The sequence below is a fragment of the Primulina eburnea genome, chromosome 15 (genome assembly GCF_022965805.1).
Source record: "Primulina eburnea isolate SZY01 chromosome 15, ASM2296580v1, whole genome shotgun sequence".
Taxonomy (NCBI): domain Eukaryota; kingdom Viridiplantae; phylum Streptophyta; class Magnoliopsida; order Lamiales; family Gesneriaceae; genus Primulina; species Primulina eburnea.
In genome coordinates this window covers 1,419,008-1,439,479 of record NC_133115.1, presented here as the reverse complement: position 1 = coordinate 1,439,479, position 20,472 = coordinate 1,419,008, and the positions used below count along the sequence as shown (strand labels likewise).

The window sequence follows — 20,472 nt, the reverse complement described above, 5'->3', positions numbered from 1 at the left end:
GCAATGAAAAGAATATTTTATTTCTGATTAATCTTTGTCTTTTATTTAAATTGAAAAATAAGATTTTGCATTTTTAATACTAATTTGACTTGATCTAATAGTAAGATTTATTTCTAGACTTGCTTGACCTAATCTAATCTTGGTATTTATCCCATATAATTTGTTTTTGTATTAATCACTAAGATATAATATCTTAGATTTGAATATAGTTTTATTTCTAATAAACTCTTATTTTCACGTTTGTAGGAATTGGTTTATGGAAAAATAATCATGTCAATATATGGAGAGTTTTATACACACACACACACACACACACACACACACACACGGAATTTTGAGAGAAAATGTGAGACGACTTGGAGAGGTTTTTTACGCGGCTGTTGGAGTTTTTCTCTGAACATACCCGACTTTTGAGTTGGAAATAATTTTCATGTTGAAGACTTTGTGTAATTGATTCACATATTAACCATGCTGCTAATTGGTGTTAAAGACACGTGGAGAACAACACCGACGTAGAGTGTTGATCGATGAGTGTTCTTATATTACTTGTTTTAAGCAACTTCGGTTTATATATCTAGTTTTTAGTTTGGTTTATTTTGAAGCATTTTAATTCCTTGTAGGTTCAAGGAATTTGGTTTTGTTAGTTTCACTAGTATTGTTTTGTGTAAACGATTTACATATTTTCCTAGTGAATTTTTACCATGAAGCGTTGCACAAGTACGAACACAAGTATTCGTACTTGTGCATAATTTAAATCTAGTCTCTATTTATTAAAGTTATATTTATGTGTCAATAATTAATTTCTGCTGCATGTTGTGCGTTCGTGTTGACAACACTAACTTCTGATACATACAATTTATTAATTTCATATACATTTATGATCAAAATCCCTTCCAAGCAATATTGAAATTTCTCCGAGTTTTCCCTAAAATGCCAACAAATCCCGTTACTTGAAAAGTATCCAACGCTTTTTTAATTAATAATATAATATTATACCCGCCGCCCGAGTGGGAAGAAAGGCAGCACACCACAATTCAATTTTTAAAAGGAACCCAATCCCAAAAAAATATCACAATATAATTATTATTGCATACAAAAACACAAAAGCAAATGCTTCAATCTTCGATCAAAATACACACAACTTCCATTTCACGTCAAACCCTTCATTCCTCTCTCCTCCTCCCACACCTCCACTCACTATAAATACCAATGTGTTATTATGAATTAATCCATCGATCAGCCATCTTCATGTATATAAATATTATGGTCATCGAGTTGTATTGATTATATATATACATATATTGCATGTGATATTCAAGATTTCTTGGTTCTTTCGTGGGATTGATGGGAGATTATAGCAGCTTCAACGGCAACTTGCCACCCGGATTTCGGTTCTACCCCACGGATGAAGAGCTTGTAGTTCATTTCCTTCAACGAAAGGCGGCGCTTTTGCCTTACCATCCCGATATCATCCCTGATCTTGATCTCTATCCTTACGATCCATGGGAATTAAATGGTAAATAATCCATATTCACTCTTCTTCTTTTTTTAACTTCCACAATACTTGGGTGCATGCATGTCGCAAAACGTCGTAGTCCCATTCGTCCCGCCTCTTTTCCAATTATTCAAAACTTTATTATTCTAGCGCAAAATAATTGGTGTGTCGCGATATGCTAGTATAAATTAAATTCGAGCGTTGTCTTATTATTCGGTGTTATGATTTCTATAAGGATTGTGCATGTAGGTAAAGCCATGGGGGAAGGAAACAAGTGGTATTTCTATAGTAGAAGAACACAACTAAGAGTGACCGGGAGCGGGTATTGGAAGTCACTCGGTGTGGAAGAGCCAATATACACGAGTGCGGGCTCTAAAGTTGGCATGAAAAAATATTGTTCATTTTACATAGGGGAACCGGCTGAGGGAGTCAAAACAAATTGGATGATGGAGGAATATAGGCTCTCTGATTCTGCTACCTCCAATAGGGCATCAAGATCAAGGAGAAATTCCAAGATTAATGTAAGATTACATAATTTCTTAAAACTTTTTTTGGTATTTTCAAATTGTACTTTCTGGAAGTTGATGATGGTCTTTTTGTGTTTGTTGTAGGATTACAGTAAATGGGTCGTGTGCCGAGTGTATGAGGACGACGACGACGGGACGGAGCTCTCGTGCTTAGATGAGGTTTTCCTGTCGTTGGATGATCTGGATGAAATCAGCTTTCCAGATTAATTTGGCCTTGTTAATTAATCATCCCCACCTAAATGTTGTAGAATCTCAAAATATTAATGTTTTAAGTTACCAAATGTTTGTACCAATTTATTTCAAGTGTAGTATTTGATGTTCATCTGAAGGAAAATACTCTCTATGTCAAGTTTTGAATCTGTTTAAATGGTATATTGTAGGTTAGGGTCATTTCATATTTATATATAATTTTTTTATGACGATGAAATCAAGTACTGTTGTTACTTTTCGATATGTACTGTGTAAATTAATCTTAAGGCTGACGAAATAACGGAAAATCAAAGTCATGCTTATTAATCAAATGTTTATCTACTCTACTAACTCGAACACATAGGGAGACGACTAAATATTGAATATGAATGACTAAATATTGAATATGAATGATATGTATGTATGGCCTCTCGATGTATGTACAATTGATTTCATCATTTTGTTGGGAAGAATCTCACGTGCAGGAGTTATTGGGATTATAAGTATGGGCTTGTGGGGCCCAATTACGTCATGGGCTTTTGTTGTTGGGTTGTAAGAACACATTTAAACTTTTTTATTTTTTTCAATCTTTTTTAAACTATGATGGCTATTTAGAAGTTGTCTTGTATTGTGTGACAAAGCTAAGAAAAATAAATAAATAAATAAATAATAAATATTTCCCTTTTTCTTTTAATTAATGAATGATGAGGTCAGCATTCGTCATCGATGATGCAACCATCCCCTCAAACATTTGAACATTTGGGAAATCAAGTTTCTTGTGCAAAGTTTTTGGGGGGTAATACAAATAAATCTCAAGATGATATCTACATATATTTGTAACACATATTAATCAAGTAGTTAATAAATAGAAAATTATCCATAAATTGGATTATGAGATGATGACAATTATCAAACATGAGATGTTGAGTCAAGAGTAGGGACATTTGATATGGTTTCGGAAAGTAAATTTTTTTCTTACTAACTTATTTAATATTGAGATTTGGTTCATTAAATTTTCATAGTTTGAATTTTGTTGTTTTGGTTAACGTGACGCCAGAGAAATCAATCATTTTCAATATCACGTCAGCATTGTGTTTAAAAAAAAGACTGAAAACCAAACTACTTATTTGTGCATATCACTATATATAATGATCGAGATGTTTGAATAAAACTTTGTGGATAAGAGACGATGAACATATCGTAAAATTCCTATGGGACCAAACACCTCACATGTTAAATTGACCACTCTTGGTAGTCATTTCATCAATAAAACCAAAGACCCTCCAAACTTGATGGTTTCAATGCACTAAAAATCCAATCTAATTACCAATACATTATATCATAAATAATTGAAATTTCCAATTTCTAAACAAGAAATAATAATTATATTTTAATACATCCCCTATTTCTTGTCTTTTTATCATAACAATTTCTTTTAAACAAAAAAAAATAAAAATCCCAGCATTATTAACAATTTAAATTCTTTTACATCTTATTCAACCTGCAGCAGGAGATGCACCTAATTTACCTATCTTTGTAGCTAAGAACCCTTGTTATTACACACACACACACACACACACACACACACACACACACATGTGTGTGTGTGTGTGTTTGTGTGAATATATGACAGATACTTCACTTTTTGCAGTTCCTAGGTTGAAATTGTTCCCAACCAATCTTATTTTAATAGGTGGTGTGAATGCCAAATAGTGCACATGCCTATACATATATAAATATATATAATAAGATGCTTTGAAATCAAGTTTCATAAAAAATTCTTTGTAAAACCATGCTCATTTACTTTGTCTCATATATAGGCAACACAAATTATGTCAGAGAAGCTGTCATGCTTACGGACAATTCTATCCTATTCCGGGAGATTTACTCCCTGTCACTAAATAATATATACATGTATAGCATTTAAAAATAGCTACAATAATTTTATTAGTTTTTATAAATGGGTAGAACATAGAATTCCTTATAATAATTAAATTTTAAAATATTGATTTTTAACATTTTATATGATTCTATCACAAAAATAAGAATAATAGAAATGAAAATCTCAAACCTCAAACGTAAAAGTTTTACTATGAAATAAAAATTTCACGTAATTTTTAAATATAAAATATTAAGTTTTAAAATTTGAGAATAATAATAATAATAATAATAATAATAATAATAATAATAATAATAATAATAATATAATGATATAACACATGTTATATACATGAAACGAAATTAGTTTAATGATTAATTTGGTTGATTTTGGTTAAAGTAGTGTGAAATGTAATGATAATAATTTAAAAGTGTAAGAAAAAAAAAAACAAAGGAGAGTATCTCACCTGGAGTAGGATAGAATTGGCCCATGCTTACTCATCAGCTTCAAAAAAATTGGCTAATTTTTTGTGGTCATGAGATAGATATTGGATCATTTGATCGATACAACACTTCTTAGAAATCAAAGCATAAATAGAAATAAATCCAGACTAAGCAAGAATGAGGTTTCTTACACATGGAGGATTAGTTAGGAGGGCTAGTTGATTATCAAATAACCTCAAACAATCAAACTTTTAAATATCATTGTTAATATTTCAAAATTATGATTTTTGTTTACAAAAATCCCAAGTTAATATGATGTTAAGTTTTCCCGGAGATTGACTTGATAGTATGAGGGGTTTCGTCGGAAAAAACTTTCGATGCCTTCTGACATTCTTTGTTCATCTTCGCAGAATGTTATTCGTGTGTGCGCCTTCAATGTTCCGCCGCAGCAAGTCTTTTTTTGTTGTAGTGATTATTCTATTTTGTGCAGCAAGGATAGTAGAGAGAACAAAATTATGTATTTTCATTGCTTAATAAAACTTGTTATAACCACCAACAATAGTAATCATTCCCTCCAAACACATTTTTTTAATCATCAAATAACATGCATGATACATCATAAAAAACAAGTGTGAATAGTGCAAATTCACATTGATTGTGACCAAAGGCAAGTCTGATTTTAATGTTTGAATTTTGGATTGAGAAGACAAAATCAAATTGAGAGCAATTATGACAGCACAAGACATGCCATTCCTTTCATGGGCCAATCCCTACTTGGTCATAAAGATTTACATCAAATTTGAAGAGGAAAAGAAGGAATTAATTAAGAAAAAGTTAATGATATGAACACTAGCCAAACTTTTTCCCACTTCCAAGTGTTCTTTTCTTGGAAATGATCGATAGTAATTATTGTTCTCGCTGATCATATATAGCACAATGATTAAATATATAATCGAATCATAATCTATTTGAGATGAGTTGTTAATATAAGCTAGAATTTTAAATCTACAATAAATATTTTGTTTAATTGTACATATATATGAATGGATAAAGGAATATTCAGAAGGAAAATATTCATATTAGAACAATAATAATAATAATAATGAATGGGTTTTTAATTATTTTTTGGACCAATATGTGTGCATGTAACTTTTGAATAAAGCTACTTATCCATGTTTTCCACACATCAAAGGTCAAAGGAAAAGTCAATACAACTTGTATAGATTAGAAGCACAATATTAATGGAGTGTGAAGAGGGCCAACTCGATCCTTTTTCACTCCACCCATGTTTCTTTTTGTATTGTGTGTGTATATATCTTTTTTTGAACACATATATAAAATAAATCTAAAACGTTCATCAAGTATTTTGAGAACTCATTTAAGTTTTATGTTCTCGTTTAAACATCGGAGGGGTTATTCTTTAAGAAATCTCAGTGTCACTAACTGGTTTGTTAATGGTTTTCATGTAATGACAGTGTGATTTGAATATGTAGGACCTGAACGATTGCCGCTTTACCAAAAGCTATAGTTAGTGATAATGGTACAACTCAAATATTTTAAACCACACAACAGCTCAAGCACCAAGGTTCGATCGCTCTACCAAGCAAGGACAATTATTTCACCCAACATAATACTAACATGGAGGAAGCAAAATTTGGAAGCATTATATGTATGTGTGTGTGTGTGTGTGTGTGTATATATATAATCTATTGACTTGTTGATAAAAGAAGGGATAAAAGGGCGGCATGAGATGTGTTCGTGCATTCATTCGACAGAAACTTGTGCAGAAGTGGAGATGCCACTTTGAAGAACAAATGGAAAATGATCAACTGAATTGTGCCGGGCCCCGTCAAATTAATCATCAGCGGATATTTATAATAATATTTTTATTTATTGACGGATAGGATAATTAATTTCTTCTTTATATTGATGGCTGTGTTTAACTCCATATTTGCAAAGTAAAATGATGTAAAAAGAACATCTGCAAGTCGTATATTCTCTTTGATCACATATGTAAAGACATACAATCTGCTATGCTAAAAACAAAGCTACAGAAATTTCTATACTGCCTAAATGATATATAAAGAGAGTGAAATATATGAATCACAGAATCAGGGAAGCAATTGCTTTTTGATAAACATACAATATTAAATAGAAACGCCACTTTCCAAACTAGGCGGACAATTGGAACATGCATGGATTCATTGAGAATGTATTCTACAGCTGGAATCTATGCGATACATAGAAGTATGAAAAATCCAAGGACAAACTTTGAGCGGACAAAAGGACATTCAGTGCATGCAAAATTAAAAAAAAGAAAAGAGTAGATGATCATAAGATTGGAACCAGGATTTTATTCGAGGGGTGCGAAACAAGTTTCAGTGGGCAATTTAAAGAATTTCTGGGGCTGTAGTTTCACTTGTTCAACATGATACCCCCTTACCCGGTGGGTTTGCACTCGATTCACAAGCACCACAGTGATGATTTTCAGTGACATCAAACAGAAAAGAGAGCTAACTGAAGCCTATAGCAGTAACGGACAGCAGTTTGACATTGTGTAGGCAGTAACGACCGAGGGCAACAAGAAGTTCTTCAATGATCACCATATCCAAAATTGGGGGAAAAACACAAAAACGAGGCAGGAGAGTGAACATGTTCATTTTTTTTTTCATTCCAGCTTACTCCACAATTCAACTTTTCCAATAAACCAGAGGTTCAGTGAGGAGCAGATAGTGCTGCATCTTGAAACAAATATATCTCATATCTCAGCGACGCAAAGGACAAAAGAAACAGAACAGTGATCTTTTTCCAAGAAAGAACTCCACAAAGAACTGGAACGAAGCAAGAGACAGCAGTTGCTGTCTTGAAGATTATCTACAGAAACTGGCCTCATTTTATGAGAAAGAAATTCCACACCTCATATTAGACAAATGTTACTAATGATGCAACTACTCGAACCAGGATTAGCGCAACCCAAAAGGCATTTTTTCAACTTTATTTATGTTAATTTGATCCACAATTAGCAAAAGCAAGCCAATCATCAACTTTCCAAACAGCCATTCAAAAACCAGACAGCCTGTCAAATGTTTAACAAAATCAATATGGTACATATTACGATTGAGAACAGTTTTGACAGGTAAGATAAGATTAAACATAAGAAACAAGGGAAATGTTTACCTGCCAAACCCATTTTACCATTATGGGTAGTTTGGAAGAGAAGGTAGGTGTATAGCATATTACACAGAGCACGTTAAATTTTTTTGACCTCATTTCCCATAGAAAAATAACTCCGTAAACATCATGCTACGTGCATTTGTCGTAGTGTTACGAGAATTCAGCAGCATTTAGGTAGTTTGGCATGAAAGCAGACAACCACAGTAGCAATAATAGCATTCAAAACGGAGATCAGATTCAAATTTGCACTCAAACAAGCAAAAGGTCCCAGCGAAACACAACAGGAGAACATCTTTTCGAACACAACATAGTACATTTTAGCACCAGGTTTCACACATCAAACGTTCTTGTATCACCAACATCTCAGGAGGACACTTCATGTATTTCAGCAGTATAAGCCACAAGATCTCAAAATCTTCATCTGTGGAAGGTGAAAAATAGCTCATCAGTAACCCACAAGCTATTGAATATTCGAAACACACATTCTCATAACATTTCATATAAGATAAGCATGCAAAATTACCCGTGTCAGTAACCTCCGGCTCCTCGGCGGTCATATGGCCCAGCACGGTCACGACCATAACGATCACCCCCTCCACGACCTCCATTATCCCTATTGTGGCCACTATAGCGATCTCCATTGCGATCAGGACCATAACGACTACCACCTCGGCTACCACCACTGCCCCCATATCTATCATCCCTGCCCCCATATCTTCCTCCAGTAGCCCCATCACTAGGACACTCCCTGGCAAAGTGCCCAGGCTTTCCACACTTAAAGCACTCTCCACCACCACCACCACCACCACCACCACCACGTCCTCTTCCGAAATCACGTCCTCGATCATGATCACGACCTCGATTACGGTCACGTGAGCGATTGTCATCGTAATCTCTTCCTGAACCTTGGTTAGAAGAAGATCTATCAACAGTTATGTTTCGACCATCCAAATCAATACCATTCATGGCCTTAATGGCCTTTTCCATCGCTTGCTTTTCATCAAAAGTGACAAATCCAAAACCACGGGAGCGCCCAGTTTCCTTCTCAATAACCACCTATATAGTTAAAAAAATGGGTTACTCATGATAAGAAGCTTGTTTGGTCCTCTTCGAACAACAAAAATCAATTTATGATCCCAATGAGACATTAGATTTCATTGTTAAACAAAATGGGCAGGTGTCTCATAGCTGTTCTTGCTATCTGGCTCAAAATGGCCCTCAAAAACATCTCCAGAAACCCAGTGAATATACGCTTTTTCTCCTTATTAACAGATAAGCTACTCGATGTTAGATACAATAATTTCTTCTTTAGAGTGGAAAAGAGAGATGATTCATTAAACTTGCAAATAAAGCAGCAATAATATCAAACAAACTCATATTTTCTTCTTCATTGGGATATTATGTAAAAAGACTATAATCAAAGGTATATTTAGCACCACACTCAACAACATGGACTCGGTATTAAAGGAGAACCCAAAATAAAGACTCAATGCATTAAATAACTCATAACCTTTGCCTCAAGAAGATTTCCAAACTTCTCAAATGCCGCTTTTAGACCTCGATCAGATGTTGACCACGAGAGATTACCCACAAAGCATCGATACTCAACTTCATCAGTCATGTTTCAAAATATTTTTCTACCTAGGAAGATAGAGAGAGAGAGAGGCAATAATAAAAAAGCTAGTAAAGGAGCGACATCACAACATTTTTCACATGAAGTATTTCGATCCTGAAATTGAATTGATAAACGGAGGGTTTTCAAATGATCAAAACATCAAATTAAATACAATAACCGGTAGCGAGAGTTTTTTCTTCATAAGCAAATGTTCACGTCAAATAAAAACAAGTCATTGAGTGCTCGGTTCACATGGATCAAGAATAATGTTGCTGCAACATCTTCATTCCTGAGACTCACTATCCACTCAAATGTCTCAACAAGAATACATAAACTTTTAAAATCTCCACCCAAAGTTCACATCTTTGCAATGAAAGTACTTCCATTTTCAAGAGCCTTAAAAATAAAAGATCCCAAAAGCAAAAGATCAAGAATTTCTTCTCATGCCAGGACACAACACAGCTGCAACTCAGCTACATGACACTTTTCGTACATCGCATAATTCAGATTTCTTATTATAATCCTCCCAACATAAATTGAAACGCAATAGTTGCCAAAATAAAGGGACTCCATTCCACAAGCATCGTGATAATAAACAATCGATTAACACAAGCTAATTACAATAAATCAGATTACTGAAATTGAAAACAGATCTAGTAAATCTAATAATAACAGCGCAACACATCTGTATTAGAAAATAAATAAAAAAAAGTATAAATTAATCGTACCTGCTGCGCAGAGTGGACGAGAGGAGAAGAATTGAGGAAAATTCTTGCGTGATTGTGAAAAAAAAAGCTCTTCCAACAGAATCTAGCAATTTAATTAGGTAAAGTGGCCATGGAATCGAAACTTTATGAATATGAAGAAATTCCGGGTCGTGGATACGTTCATCTAAGAATCTGGATCGCTGATATCGTAGACGATTATTGTTAGCCGTTGGATTTGGATTTTTAGGTCGAATGACTTATTTTTTTCATTTTTCTTTTTTGGTTGATATTTTTAAATATTATATTTTAAAGCGAGAAAAAATGACGCACTTTTTGGTTGACTATATTAGCGTGAAAAAACTTAATTTTTTTAGCTAAAATTTTAAGTTAGTTTTTTTCTTAATTTAAAATTAAATTTTATTTCAAATTAAATATTTTAATAGTATTTAAAAAAAACATATCAAAATTAAATTTCTTGAGAAGCCTTCTCTTTTTACTCCGCATAATTTTTTATTTTGAGATTTATATTTTTATAACTTGAAAATTTTAAGTTTTTTGTATTATTATTTAATATAGTAATTTACTTTATAATTAAATTATAATAAAAACTAAATATTTGCATTCTTAATAATATTAAGTCCGCTTAAACTTGTAAAACTTGAATCTTATTCATGACTCTTCGTCACGCTTTGCTTTTCACAACCTTGATTTCAAGTGAGAACATCGTCCCAAAAATTTATAGGCATAAAACTCTCAAAAAAAATTATTAGTGTAATATCTCTTTTATTTTAAAAATCAAACGCATATTTAATTCTAAGTTATAAATACTCAGGCACATTAACCTCATTTGACATGGGTTATTAGTGTAATATAATTTTATCGAAAATTATAGCCGGTGATAATAGTATAACTCAAATATTTTAAATCACATAAGCATCTCAAATGTCATGTTTCAGTTGCTCTACCGAGTAGGAACGATTATCGCATCCCAAAAATCTGCTTCTCCATAATTAGTCATTGCAATAAATGAGAATCAAACATGTGCATTTGATTCTAATACCAATTATAGAACTGAGTATTGGCCGTTTCATCAAAAGTAATAGATAATAATAACAGTCCAACTCAAATATTTTAAACAACACATCAGTTATTCAAACAAAATATATTATTCTACGTACCACAGATTACTATTGCAACCAGTAGGGTCTTTATGTCTGATTTTTAAAACAGGAGTTCTAAAATTTTATTAATTTCATATAAGTTGCTTTTGACTTTTTTTTACATGGGATGTTGATGCATTTATCTCGCAGTCTAAATTATTTTTAGTCCGATAAATTAGTTGTTTTTTCAGAAAAAGATATTTAATAATGGTCAAATCATTTAGGTTTGTTGTTTGGTATAATAATTAGTTGTTTGGACTTTAGAGTATGTAGGTATATTTAAAAAAATTCTGCATATATTTATTTTATTCTTATAAAATAATATTACTCCTGGAAATTTTGGATATACAAAATTGTACTTTTAAAACATAAGAAAAATAAGATCTCAGTATTTTTTTTATTTAGATAAAACATTTTTAAAAGTTCAAACATATCATAGAAATCCATATTTAATTTAGGGTATGATTAATTTGGAGAATCATTCTTCCTCAATAGTCTACTGATCCTATCCTACCTTCCGCTTAATTGAGATCCTACCATAGGAGTGTGTTTGGTTGAGTGAATTAAATAAGGATGGATTAATAGTCAAATATTTATCGTTAAAATTTTAAGATGTTTTAATAATCATTTTGACCCGGTTTAAGATCCAATTTTATTAATCAAATAGTTATTCATAAAATTGTATATTAAACGGATCAAAATGATTATTAAAACAACTTAAAATTTTAACGATAAATATTTGATTATTAATCTATCCTTATTTAATCCACTCAACCAAACACCCTCTAGGAGTATTACTTTCACTGCACCTCAAAAAAAAAAATTTGAAACAATGATATTCATTGGATTTATCCGTAAGACGATCGACTCAGATATTGCCCTCGGGTAGCGTCCTAACATGAGGCAATCCTTGTTTAGAGCTGAAAATAAGGACATGATTTCTTTTGGTCCTTCAACTCTCCCCCATCGATCCTACACTTAAATCACACTTTTCTTGGTAACATGATCTTACCCAACCAATTTTTATTTTTTCAAGATTTCATCGATCCAAATTTAAATTTTAGTTTAATTTGATAAGTGGAAAAAATATTGATCGAGTATGATATATATACATCAAGAAACTATGCAAAACTAGCTCGGTGATCATGGCTCCAAGCAAGTTGAGGAAGGCCATTGGAGCAGTGAAGGACAAAACCAGCATTGGCCTGATAAGAGTTGGCAGCGCAAAGTCTCTTTCAGAACTCGATGTTTCCATCGTCAAGGCCACCCGGCATGAAGAATGTCCACCAGACGAGCGTTACATCCGTCAAGTAATAAGCGCGACGTCCCACTCGCGTGCATATGTCAGCGCCTCCGTTAGCACCATCGCCCGACGGCTGGACAAGACCAAGAATTGGGTGGTGGCGTTGAAAACCCTCATGCTGATCCATCGGCTGCTATCCGAGGGGGACGCCGCGTACGAACAGGAGATATTCTTCGCTACGAGGAAAGGGACGAGGTTCCTCAACATGTCCGATTTTCGGGATTCGTCAGGCTGGGTGAATGCGTGGGACCACTTAGCTTTTGTGCGGGCCTACGCATTGTATTTAGACGAGCAGCTCGAGTATCGGATGCAGGGCCGGAGGGGTAAACATAGCAGTTACGGGTATCAGATGGAAGATGAGAAAGAGGGCGGCGGAGACGCCAGTGCCACGGCGGCGAGGCCCACTCCCGTTTGTGAAATGAAGAATGAGCAGATTTTCTCGAGGGTTCATCATCTGATGCAGATTCTTGACAGGTTCTTGGCATGCAGACCAACGGGTAATAAACTAGTTTTATATATCAACAATATTTAATAGTTCTTTTCCAGTAATTATTTTGTAGCATTTGATTTTAATCATGTTTTACCAAAATGTTCTAATTTTCCACCAAAACTTATCAATTTAATATATTTCATCAATAATAATTACATTTGATTACGAGAATATATAATCTTGTCCTAAAACTGAAGACTTAGAAATAAGGTCACATAACATTTTAAGGGTGGGGAAATTTTTTGTTTTACATGTTTTTTTTCAGTATAACATTTTGACTTTAATTACATACATTATGAGAAATTTATATTTTTAAATCATGTAATTTACATATTTTTTAATTTATATCCTATTTCGTTAATTTAAAGTCTTAATCCATTAATTTGCAATATTTTTCAATTTCAATATTTTTTATCGAGGCGCAAACATAACATCATGAAATGTGGAACGCACCGAAAATTGATGTCGTGACATCAAACATTGATGATGTGTATGATGTCACAATAATACTCCGATTGAATTAAAAAAATATACAGAATGAACATCGTATATTGATTATCAAATATACATGGAAGTTATCGAACCAAAAATATAAATTTCCCCCGAGACAATTCCAGGAAGTTCCGGTCAAAACATTAGTACTTACAATCCAACGACAACATCTAAAAAATTGTTCTGAATAACATACCACAGGTGGTGCAAGTGACAACAGAATAGTGACGGTGGCCATCTATCCCATAGTGAAAGAAAGTTTCCAGCTATGCTACGATATGACAGAAACAATGGGAGCTTTGATTGAAAGATTCATGCAGCTCCAAGTACCAGACATGATACGTGTCCGAGAGATTTTCTGTCATGTCTCGAAGCAGTACGATGAACTCGACTCGTTCTATGAATGGTGCAAGATCATTGGAATTGCACGCTCTTCAGAGTACCCCAATATAGAGAAAATCCCAGAAAGAAAACTCGATATGATGGATGAATATATTCGTGAAAAATCAGCCATGTTGAGCAACAGCAGGGTCGCTAGTTCCACTGCTGGAGCCAAAGCGAGAGCGGGAAGAAGTACTAGCCAAGGAGTCGGAACCGGAGGTGGATACCAGTACCATAATGGCCGCGTTGCCACCAGTGGGAGAATCGGTACGAGAATTAAAGGATAAGGGAGAAAAGACACTCGAGAAGAAGGTGAGTCAAGAAGTGGGTGATTTGTTAAACGTAAATGAAGATGCATCAAGGACAGGAGGAGATAGATTTGCTTTATCTTTATTTGATGCAAATGCAACCACATTAGCTACTCCTGAAACGTCGGCTAACCCGTGGGAAGCCTTCGACCGAACAGTCAGGTGACTGGGAAACAGAGTTGGTCCAGTCTGCGAGTCATTTGTCTAACCAAAGGACGTCACTTCCAGGAGGTTTTGATACTATGATGCTTGATGCCATGTACCAACAAGGAACTATTTCTCAGGCGATGGCTTCTACTGGTTCTGTGGCCACCGGGAGTGGAAGTAGTGTTGTGTTGGGTTCGGGCGGGAGGACATCCATGCTGGCACTGCCTGCACCACCTGTGTCTGGAGCCATTAGTTCTTCAGCAAATACGGATCCTTTCATTGCCTCGACAGTTATAGCACCGCCAACGTGCGTGCAAATGTCCGAGATGGAGAAGAAGCAAAAACTGTTGGTGGAAGAGCAGATAATGTGGCAGAAATTTGCAAGAGATGGGATGCAGGGACGGTAGGGCTAGCTAAGGCGCAGCAACAAATATAGGAGGTTGCACGCGAACAGTAGTGATGTTTTTGTTTAGATGCTTTTCGAGTATCGAAAACCTGAATCAACAAGATTTAGGAAAATCTAATACAGATAGGAGACAGACAGAATTAGCAAATATATGATATTTAGAAACAGATTTTTCCGTTTCTAAACCATTGTTTTCTTGTAATGACTTTAGACAGATCATGCATTAATCTGCATTCTTAGTACATAGTACGTACGTAAGTCTTCTTAAACCTCCAAATTTCAGATTTTATATCGTACAAATTAATTAAGATTTAATTGAATTAATTATTGTTTGAAACCGTGGAATGAAAATGAATTTAGAGTGATAGAAGCTGAAATCTTGGGAAATGAAATCTGCAGTAATCTTAGCACAATCTTCATTTATAGATAAGCATTACAAAGTTTACATCTTTCTTAATTTTAATGTAACAATAATTAATACTACGGCTTACCCTTCACTTAGAACCCCAACTTTATTTCACTTCATATAAATAGAAACACACGTGCATGATAAATAAAACACATCAATGCAAGCAATCATCATCACTAATTTGCAATCACATTTTCAGGCCACTCGATGCAAGTAACTTAGTAAGACCAAAGGTAATACCCATAGCCATCCACCCTCCCACAAGAACCCTAAAACAAGACTTTACCACCTTAGTCCGCCCCAAAACTGCCCCAACGCCACCAAACCCTACCAAAGCCACCGTGGTGGCAGCCACCACCACCCAGAGCCTCGCCATGTGATCTTCTATGAACGCAGCCCCGAGCAACGGAAAAATAGCCCCTAAAGAAAACGCCAGGGCGGATGCCAAGGCCGCCTGAAAAGGGTTTGGAAGATTTTCTTTATGTTCATTAGTCAAAACAACATTATTTTCTACCATTCTCTTTTCTCTTTTCATATTTTCTCTTTTCATCTGGGCCACCTCAATATCTAGCTGAGAATACACGGAAACGAATTCCCCGATTGCCATGCTACAAGCACCGGCAAATAGTCCTGCAAATCCGGTGAGGATCATAGCTTTTACGTCCGTTTTAACCTGCGCCAACTCCCATCATTAACGATGCAATGGATACCAACCCATCATTGGCTCCAAGAACAGCAGCTCGAAGCCATTGTGCCCTTTGTGAGAAGTCGAAGTCCTCTTTCGATTCATGGAGATTAATGTTGCATGGGGTTTGATGATCTGCAGTGTCTTTAGGGATTGTGATTTGGACTTGGTTTGGTGCAGCCATGATCAATGAAAGAGATTCTTAGTTTATGATTTTTTGGTATGACAAGTTTTGTTGTTGGTGATACAAAGACTGCATGGGTGTAGAGGATATATATAGGTGAGAAAAGGGTGATTGTGATGGATGAATAAGTGGTGCTGCAAAAAATATTAGTAGTGCGCAGAGCACAAGCCTAGGGTTTTTTAACTATATCCTTGCCAAAAGTATGAAATCTCAGGCAGCAACTTCAGGTGGAGCAAAGATTTCACGTAAACATAAAGATTTGGCCTGATTTGACTGGAAACTGATATATCAATGTACGTTCAAGATTCAAGATTCAATATGTCGTTTAAGCAAAAGATTTCTCATCCTTCGTTGATGGTTTATAGTACCAAAGTATCAAATTTAAGATGATGTCTACGGTTCGATATCCAAATATAATAAACACCTTGACAGCTCAAAAAGGGAAAAATATAAATTCTCATATCCATATTGATTTCTGAGGGAGTTCAGTTTCTAACTCAAATGCATGAGTTTTTGAGGTTGGATTATATAATATTTAGAAAAATTATTAGTAATTTAACATTATTTCCCGTTTGCAGAGGCAAAAATACGTGAATCCACACATCTGGACCAATATAATGTTACCTTATTCAAGTCCAGAGAATTAAGTGGATTGCTGGTGAGGAAAGCACTTGCAAAAAAAAGAGGTAATGGAATGATACAGAAATCGGTGTAATGTATATAAAATAAGGAGTACCGTGTTCTCCACACAAAAAGTTATAAGAAATGGGATTAATTTATTTGAGGGAGTGTGGACTACACACAAAACCCACAGGTTTCCTATATCTGTTCAACTCCACTCGACCAAATCAATAGTAGTTTATTTCGTTAATTAGGTAAAAAGATGCTCTCTTTATTTATATATTTTAAAAATTATATGTGGGTTATATAAGGATATATTTATAAGTATTATTCACTGGTCTGATTCGGTATATATTAAAAAAAAAAAAAAGTTACTGATTCAACTTGATATGAATCAGCATGCATGCATGTGACCTCTTACGTTTTGGCTCTCATCTTTACTACTAGATCAAGATATTTTTATTTCCCAATTTCGACTATGAAATCCACTTGTTAGTATAAAGCAAACGTGAAAATTGCCAAATTCGTCATGTTTTTTTATTCATGATATAACTTTTCATAGTTGAGTTTTGTCGTCTTGGTCCTATACTTATGTTTTTTTGTTGTTTTTTTAGTTTTATTTCGCTGAAACACTGTCGTGACTAGGGCTGCAAACGAACCGAACATGTTCGCGATTTTTTCGAGCCGGCTCGATAAATATTCGATTCGTATTCGAACTTATCGAATTTGAGCCGAACTCGAACACGTTCGAACTTTTTTTCGAGCCGAACTCGAGCCCAAATTATTTTGTTCGATAGCTCGCGAATAGTTCGCGAGCCTTAATATTTTATTAATATAATATAATTATATATATATATATACATATATATATATATATATATATATATATATACATACATTTCGAATATTTCGAGCATTTCGAGCTTTCAAACCTTAATATTCGAGCAATAATTCGAATAGTTCACGAATATATTCGAATATTTCGAGCCGAACTCGAACTCGAACTTCATTTCGAGCCGAGCTCGAGCCCAAATATTTGAAATTATCGAACTTCGAATCGAGCTCGAACTCGAATATACCTATTTCGAGCCGAATTCGAGCCTGACTTTTTTACTATTATTCGGCTCGATTCGGTTCGTTTGCACCCCTAGTCGTGACGTCGGGAAATGTCGTGATATCACTACAAGAAAAACGCCCAACGACAACACCTCTACGACAACGGTTTTTTTGAAAAACCGTTGTCGTATAGATTTTAACAACGGTTTTAATGAAAACCGTTGTCGTAGGTGAGTTTTGACAATGGTTTTCCAAAAACCGTTGTCTTTTAGGGGGCCAAAGACAACGGTTTTTAGGGTGTCAACGACAACGGTTTTCTAAAAACCGTTGTCTTTCAGCGTTTTTTTAGGGCAAAAGACAACGGTTTATTAACTGTTGTCTTTTGGCATGTTTTTTTAGACAAACGACAACGGTTTTTAGAAAACCGTTGTCTTTGACACCTTTATTAATCATTCATTGAATGATAAATAACTACAAGTGACGGAGATACACGATTTAAATAACGGAAAATCCAATATTTAAAAATAGCATCGAAAATAACTGGAAAAGTGGAAACAAGACCAGATATGATTTGATCATTATGAACAAATCCAAAATCCTTGTAGACAGAACCAATCATTAATTCCTATATAACGTAAGCGATACAGTCAAAGCTTTTGCGATTCTTTTATTAACGGATTTATGTATCGGATTTCATTCACCCCAACCGAAAACCGTTGTCTTTTAAGGTGTCAAAGACAACTGTTTTCTAAAAACCGTTGTCTTTTAGTATTATTTTAGGGCAAAAGACAACGGTTTTACAAACCGTTGTCTTTTCGCGTGTTTTTTTGGACAATCCACAACGGTTTTTAAAAACCGTTGTCGATTAGCGTATTTTTTTTTTGAAAAACAACAACAGTTTTTAAAAACTGTTGTCTATTAATGTGTTTTTTTGGACAAAAGACAACGGTTTTTTTAAAAAAAACTTTGCCACATTTAGCGACGGCTTTTCTAAACCGTCGCTAAATATAGCAACAGTGTTCATAACCCGTCGCGAATTTCAAATTCGCGACGGTTTTTCATAACCGTCGCTACACACTAGTGACGGTTTTCAAGACATTCGTCGCATGTTTAAAATTAGCGATCAATTTAGAACATCCGTCGCTCACTATAGCGACGGTTTATCGATAACCGTTGCTACTTTTATCGACGGTTGCCGCTGTCCGTCGCTAATTTGAAATTAGCGACGGTTTAACAAAATACCGCGCAAACTATCTATAAATATCTCCATTTTTATTCCATTTTCCCCCACAATACTTAAAATTTTTCTCTCTTACACAATTTTATCACTTTACACAACACTTAAAATTTTCTCACTACTTCAAAACACATAAAATTTTTATCACTTTACACAATACTTAAAATTTTTCTCACTACTTCATAACACATAAAATTTTTCTCAGTTCTTCATAACACTTAAATTTATCTCTATTATACGATTTTATTTCGATTGTCAGTTTCTTTTAGATTTATTAAATTATTAAACGAATTTTTTTTTTTTTTCGAAACATTTTAGCGACGGAAGATATGATACAAGACCGTCGCTAATGTTTGCGATAGTTATGATATGAAGACCGTCGCTACGTTAGCGACAGTTGTCGTAACCGTCGCTAATTAGCGCCGGTTGTTCTCACCGTCGCTAATTGGCGACGGTTTATGATAAAACCGTCGCTAAAATTATTAGGGACGGTTTTTAAAACCGTCGCAAATTCTACCTACCACAGGTAAAAACCGGTGTCGTTGAACGAACTTTTAACAACACCCTCAGTTACAACAGTTTTAAAATGGCCTACGACAACGGATAAAATCCGTTGTCGTATTGCGTTTTTGTAGTAGTGATACCAGAAAAATGATAACGTGGTATCGGAAAATTGCTGACGTGTCCAACACTATGTCAACATTCTGGCCAAATATGACTAAAAACCAACAAAAACCAAAGGTGCAGAATTAAAACCAACATTTGATAAATTAGAGGACAAAAACAAAATAGGACAACTAATTAGATGATTAAAATGACTATTTTTCCAAAAAAAATAATTTACAAGAGGCAACGGATAATCGATTGGTAAATAAATAATGTCTTGTTCTATGTAGTGAATTAATTATTTAATAAAGAAAATTTTTAATCAACTACAATGTGTTTCATTAATCAAGCATAATCATAAAAATAAGATCATAATATGGCTATAATAATAAGACCATAATCATAATAATAAAACCATACATAATAACCTACTTAAAATATTAATATTAATATATACAACTTGAAGCATCTGATATACAAGAAAACACACAACATTTCAAGTCGGTATATATTTTTTTTAATTATGGGATGTAAATGAATCAAATCACTCGTGTACTATTCAAAATTTGATTCAATAAAAGTTTATTTGAGCTCGTTAAGATAAACGAACCAATGTCAAGTTTTACAATATTCAACTTATTAGTTAATCAACATGTTCGTTGGTAAGTAAATGAGTCAATTTTTAAATTAAAAAAAAATTATGATATTTGATTTATAACATTTAAACTTTACTTATAAAAAATATCAAAATATCTATTAAATTTATTTATTAGAATAAAATTAAAATTAAATGAGAATAATATATTTTTTTTTCTAAATATATAATTTAATTTTTGATGAATTTAATGAACATTTAAATTTATAATTTTTTATTTATTAATTTCATTTATGTTCAATAAAAATTCGAATAATCTTATGAACCATTTAATTTTTGATGAATTTAATGAATATTTAAATT

At 33.9% G+C, this 20,472-nt stretch overlaps 2 protein-coding genes and 2 pseudogenes across 2 annotated transcripts; 2 read left to right on the top strand and 2 right to left on the bottom strand.

Moving 5' to 3' along the window:
• The first annotated feature begins 1,135 nt into the window (after nt 1–1,135).
• Nucleotides 1,136–2,412, top strand: LOC140814042 (NAC domain-containing protein 104-like). Its single transcript, XM_073172897.1, has 3 exons — nt 1,136–1,516; nt 1,745–2,016; nt 2,107–2,412. Exons 1-3 carry the CDS (start codon nt 1,345–1,347, stop codon nt 2,227–2,229), a joined length of 567 nt encoding a protein of 188 aa, XP_073028998.1. The 5' UTR covers nt 1,136–1,344; the 3' UTR covers nt 2,230–2,412.
• A 5,526-nt stretch (nt 2,413–7,938) lies between these two features.
• Nucleotides 7,939–10,206, bottom strand: LOC140813713 (glycine-rich RNA-binding protein RZ1A-like). Its single transcript, XM_073172368.1, has 4 exons — nt 10,051–10,206; nt 9,218–9,348; nt 8,231–8,763; nt 7,939–8,128 (listed from the first exon to the last, which is right to left on the bottom strand). Exons 2-3 carry the CDS (start codon nt 9,326–9,328, stop codon nt 8,236–8,238), a joined length of 639 nt encoding a protein of 212 aa, XP_073028469.1. The 5' UTR covers nt 9,329–9,348; nt 10,051–10,206; the 3' UTR covers nt 7,939–8,128; nt 8,231–8,235.
• Nucleotides 10,207–12,211: 2,005 nt separating this feature from the next.
• On the top strand, nt 12,212–15,031 carry LOC140814603 (putative clathrin assembly protein At1g03050; annotated as a pseudogene).
• A 79-nt stretch (nt 15,032–15,110) lies between these two features.
• On the bottom strand, nt 15,111–16,046 carry LOC140814536 (vacuolar iron transporter homolog 4-like; annotated as a pseudogene).
• Nucleotides 16,047–20,472: the final 4,426 nt, after the last annotated feature.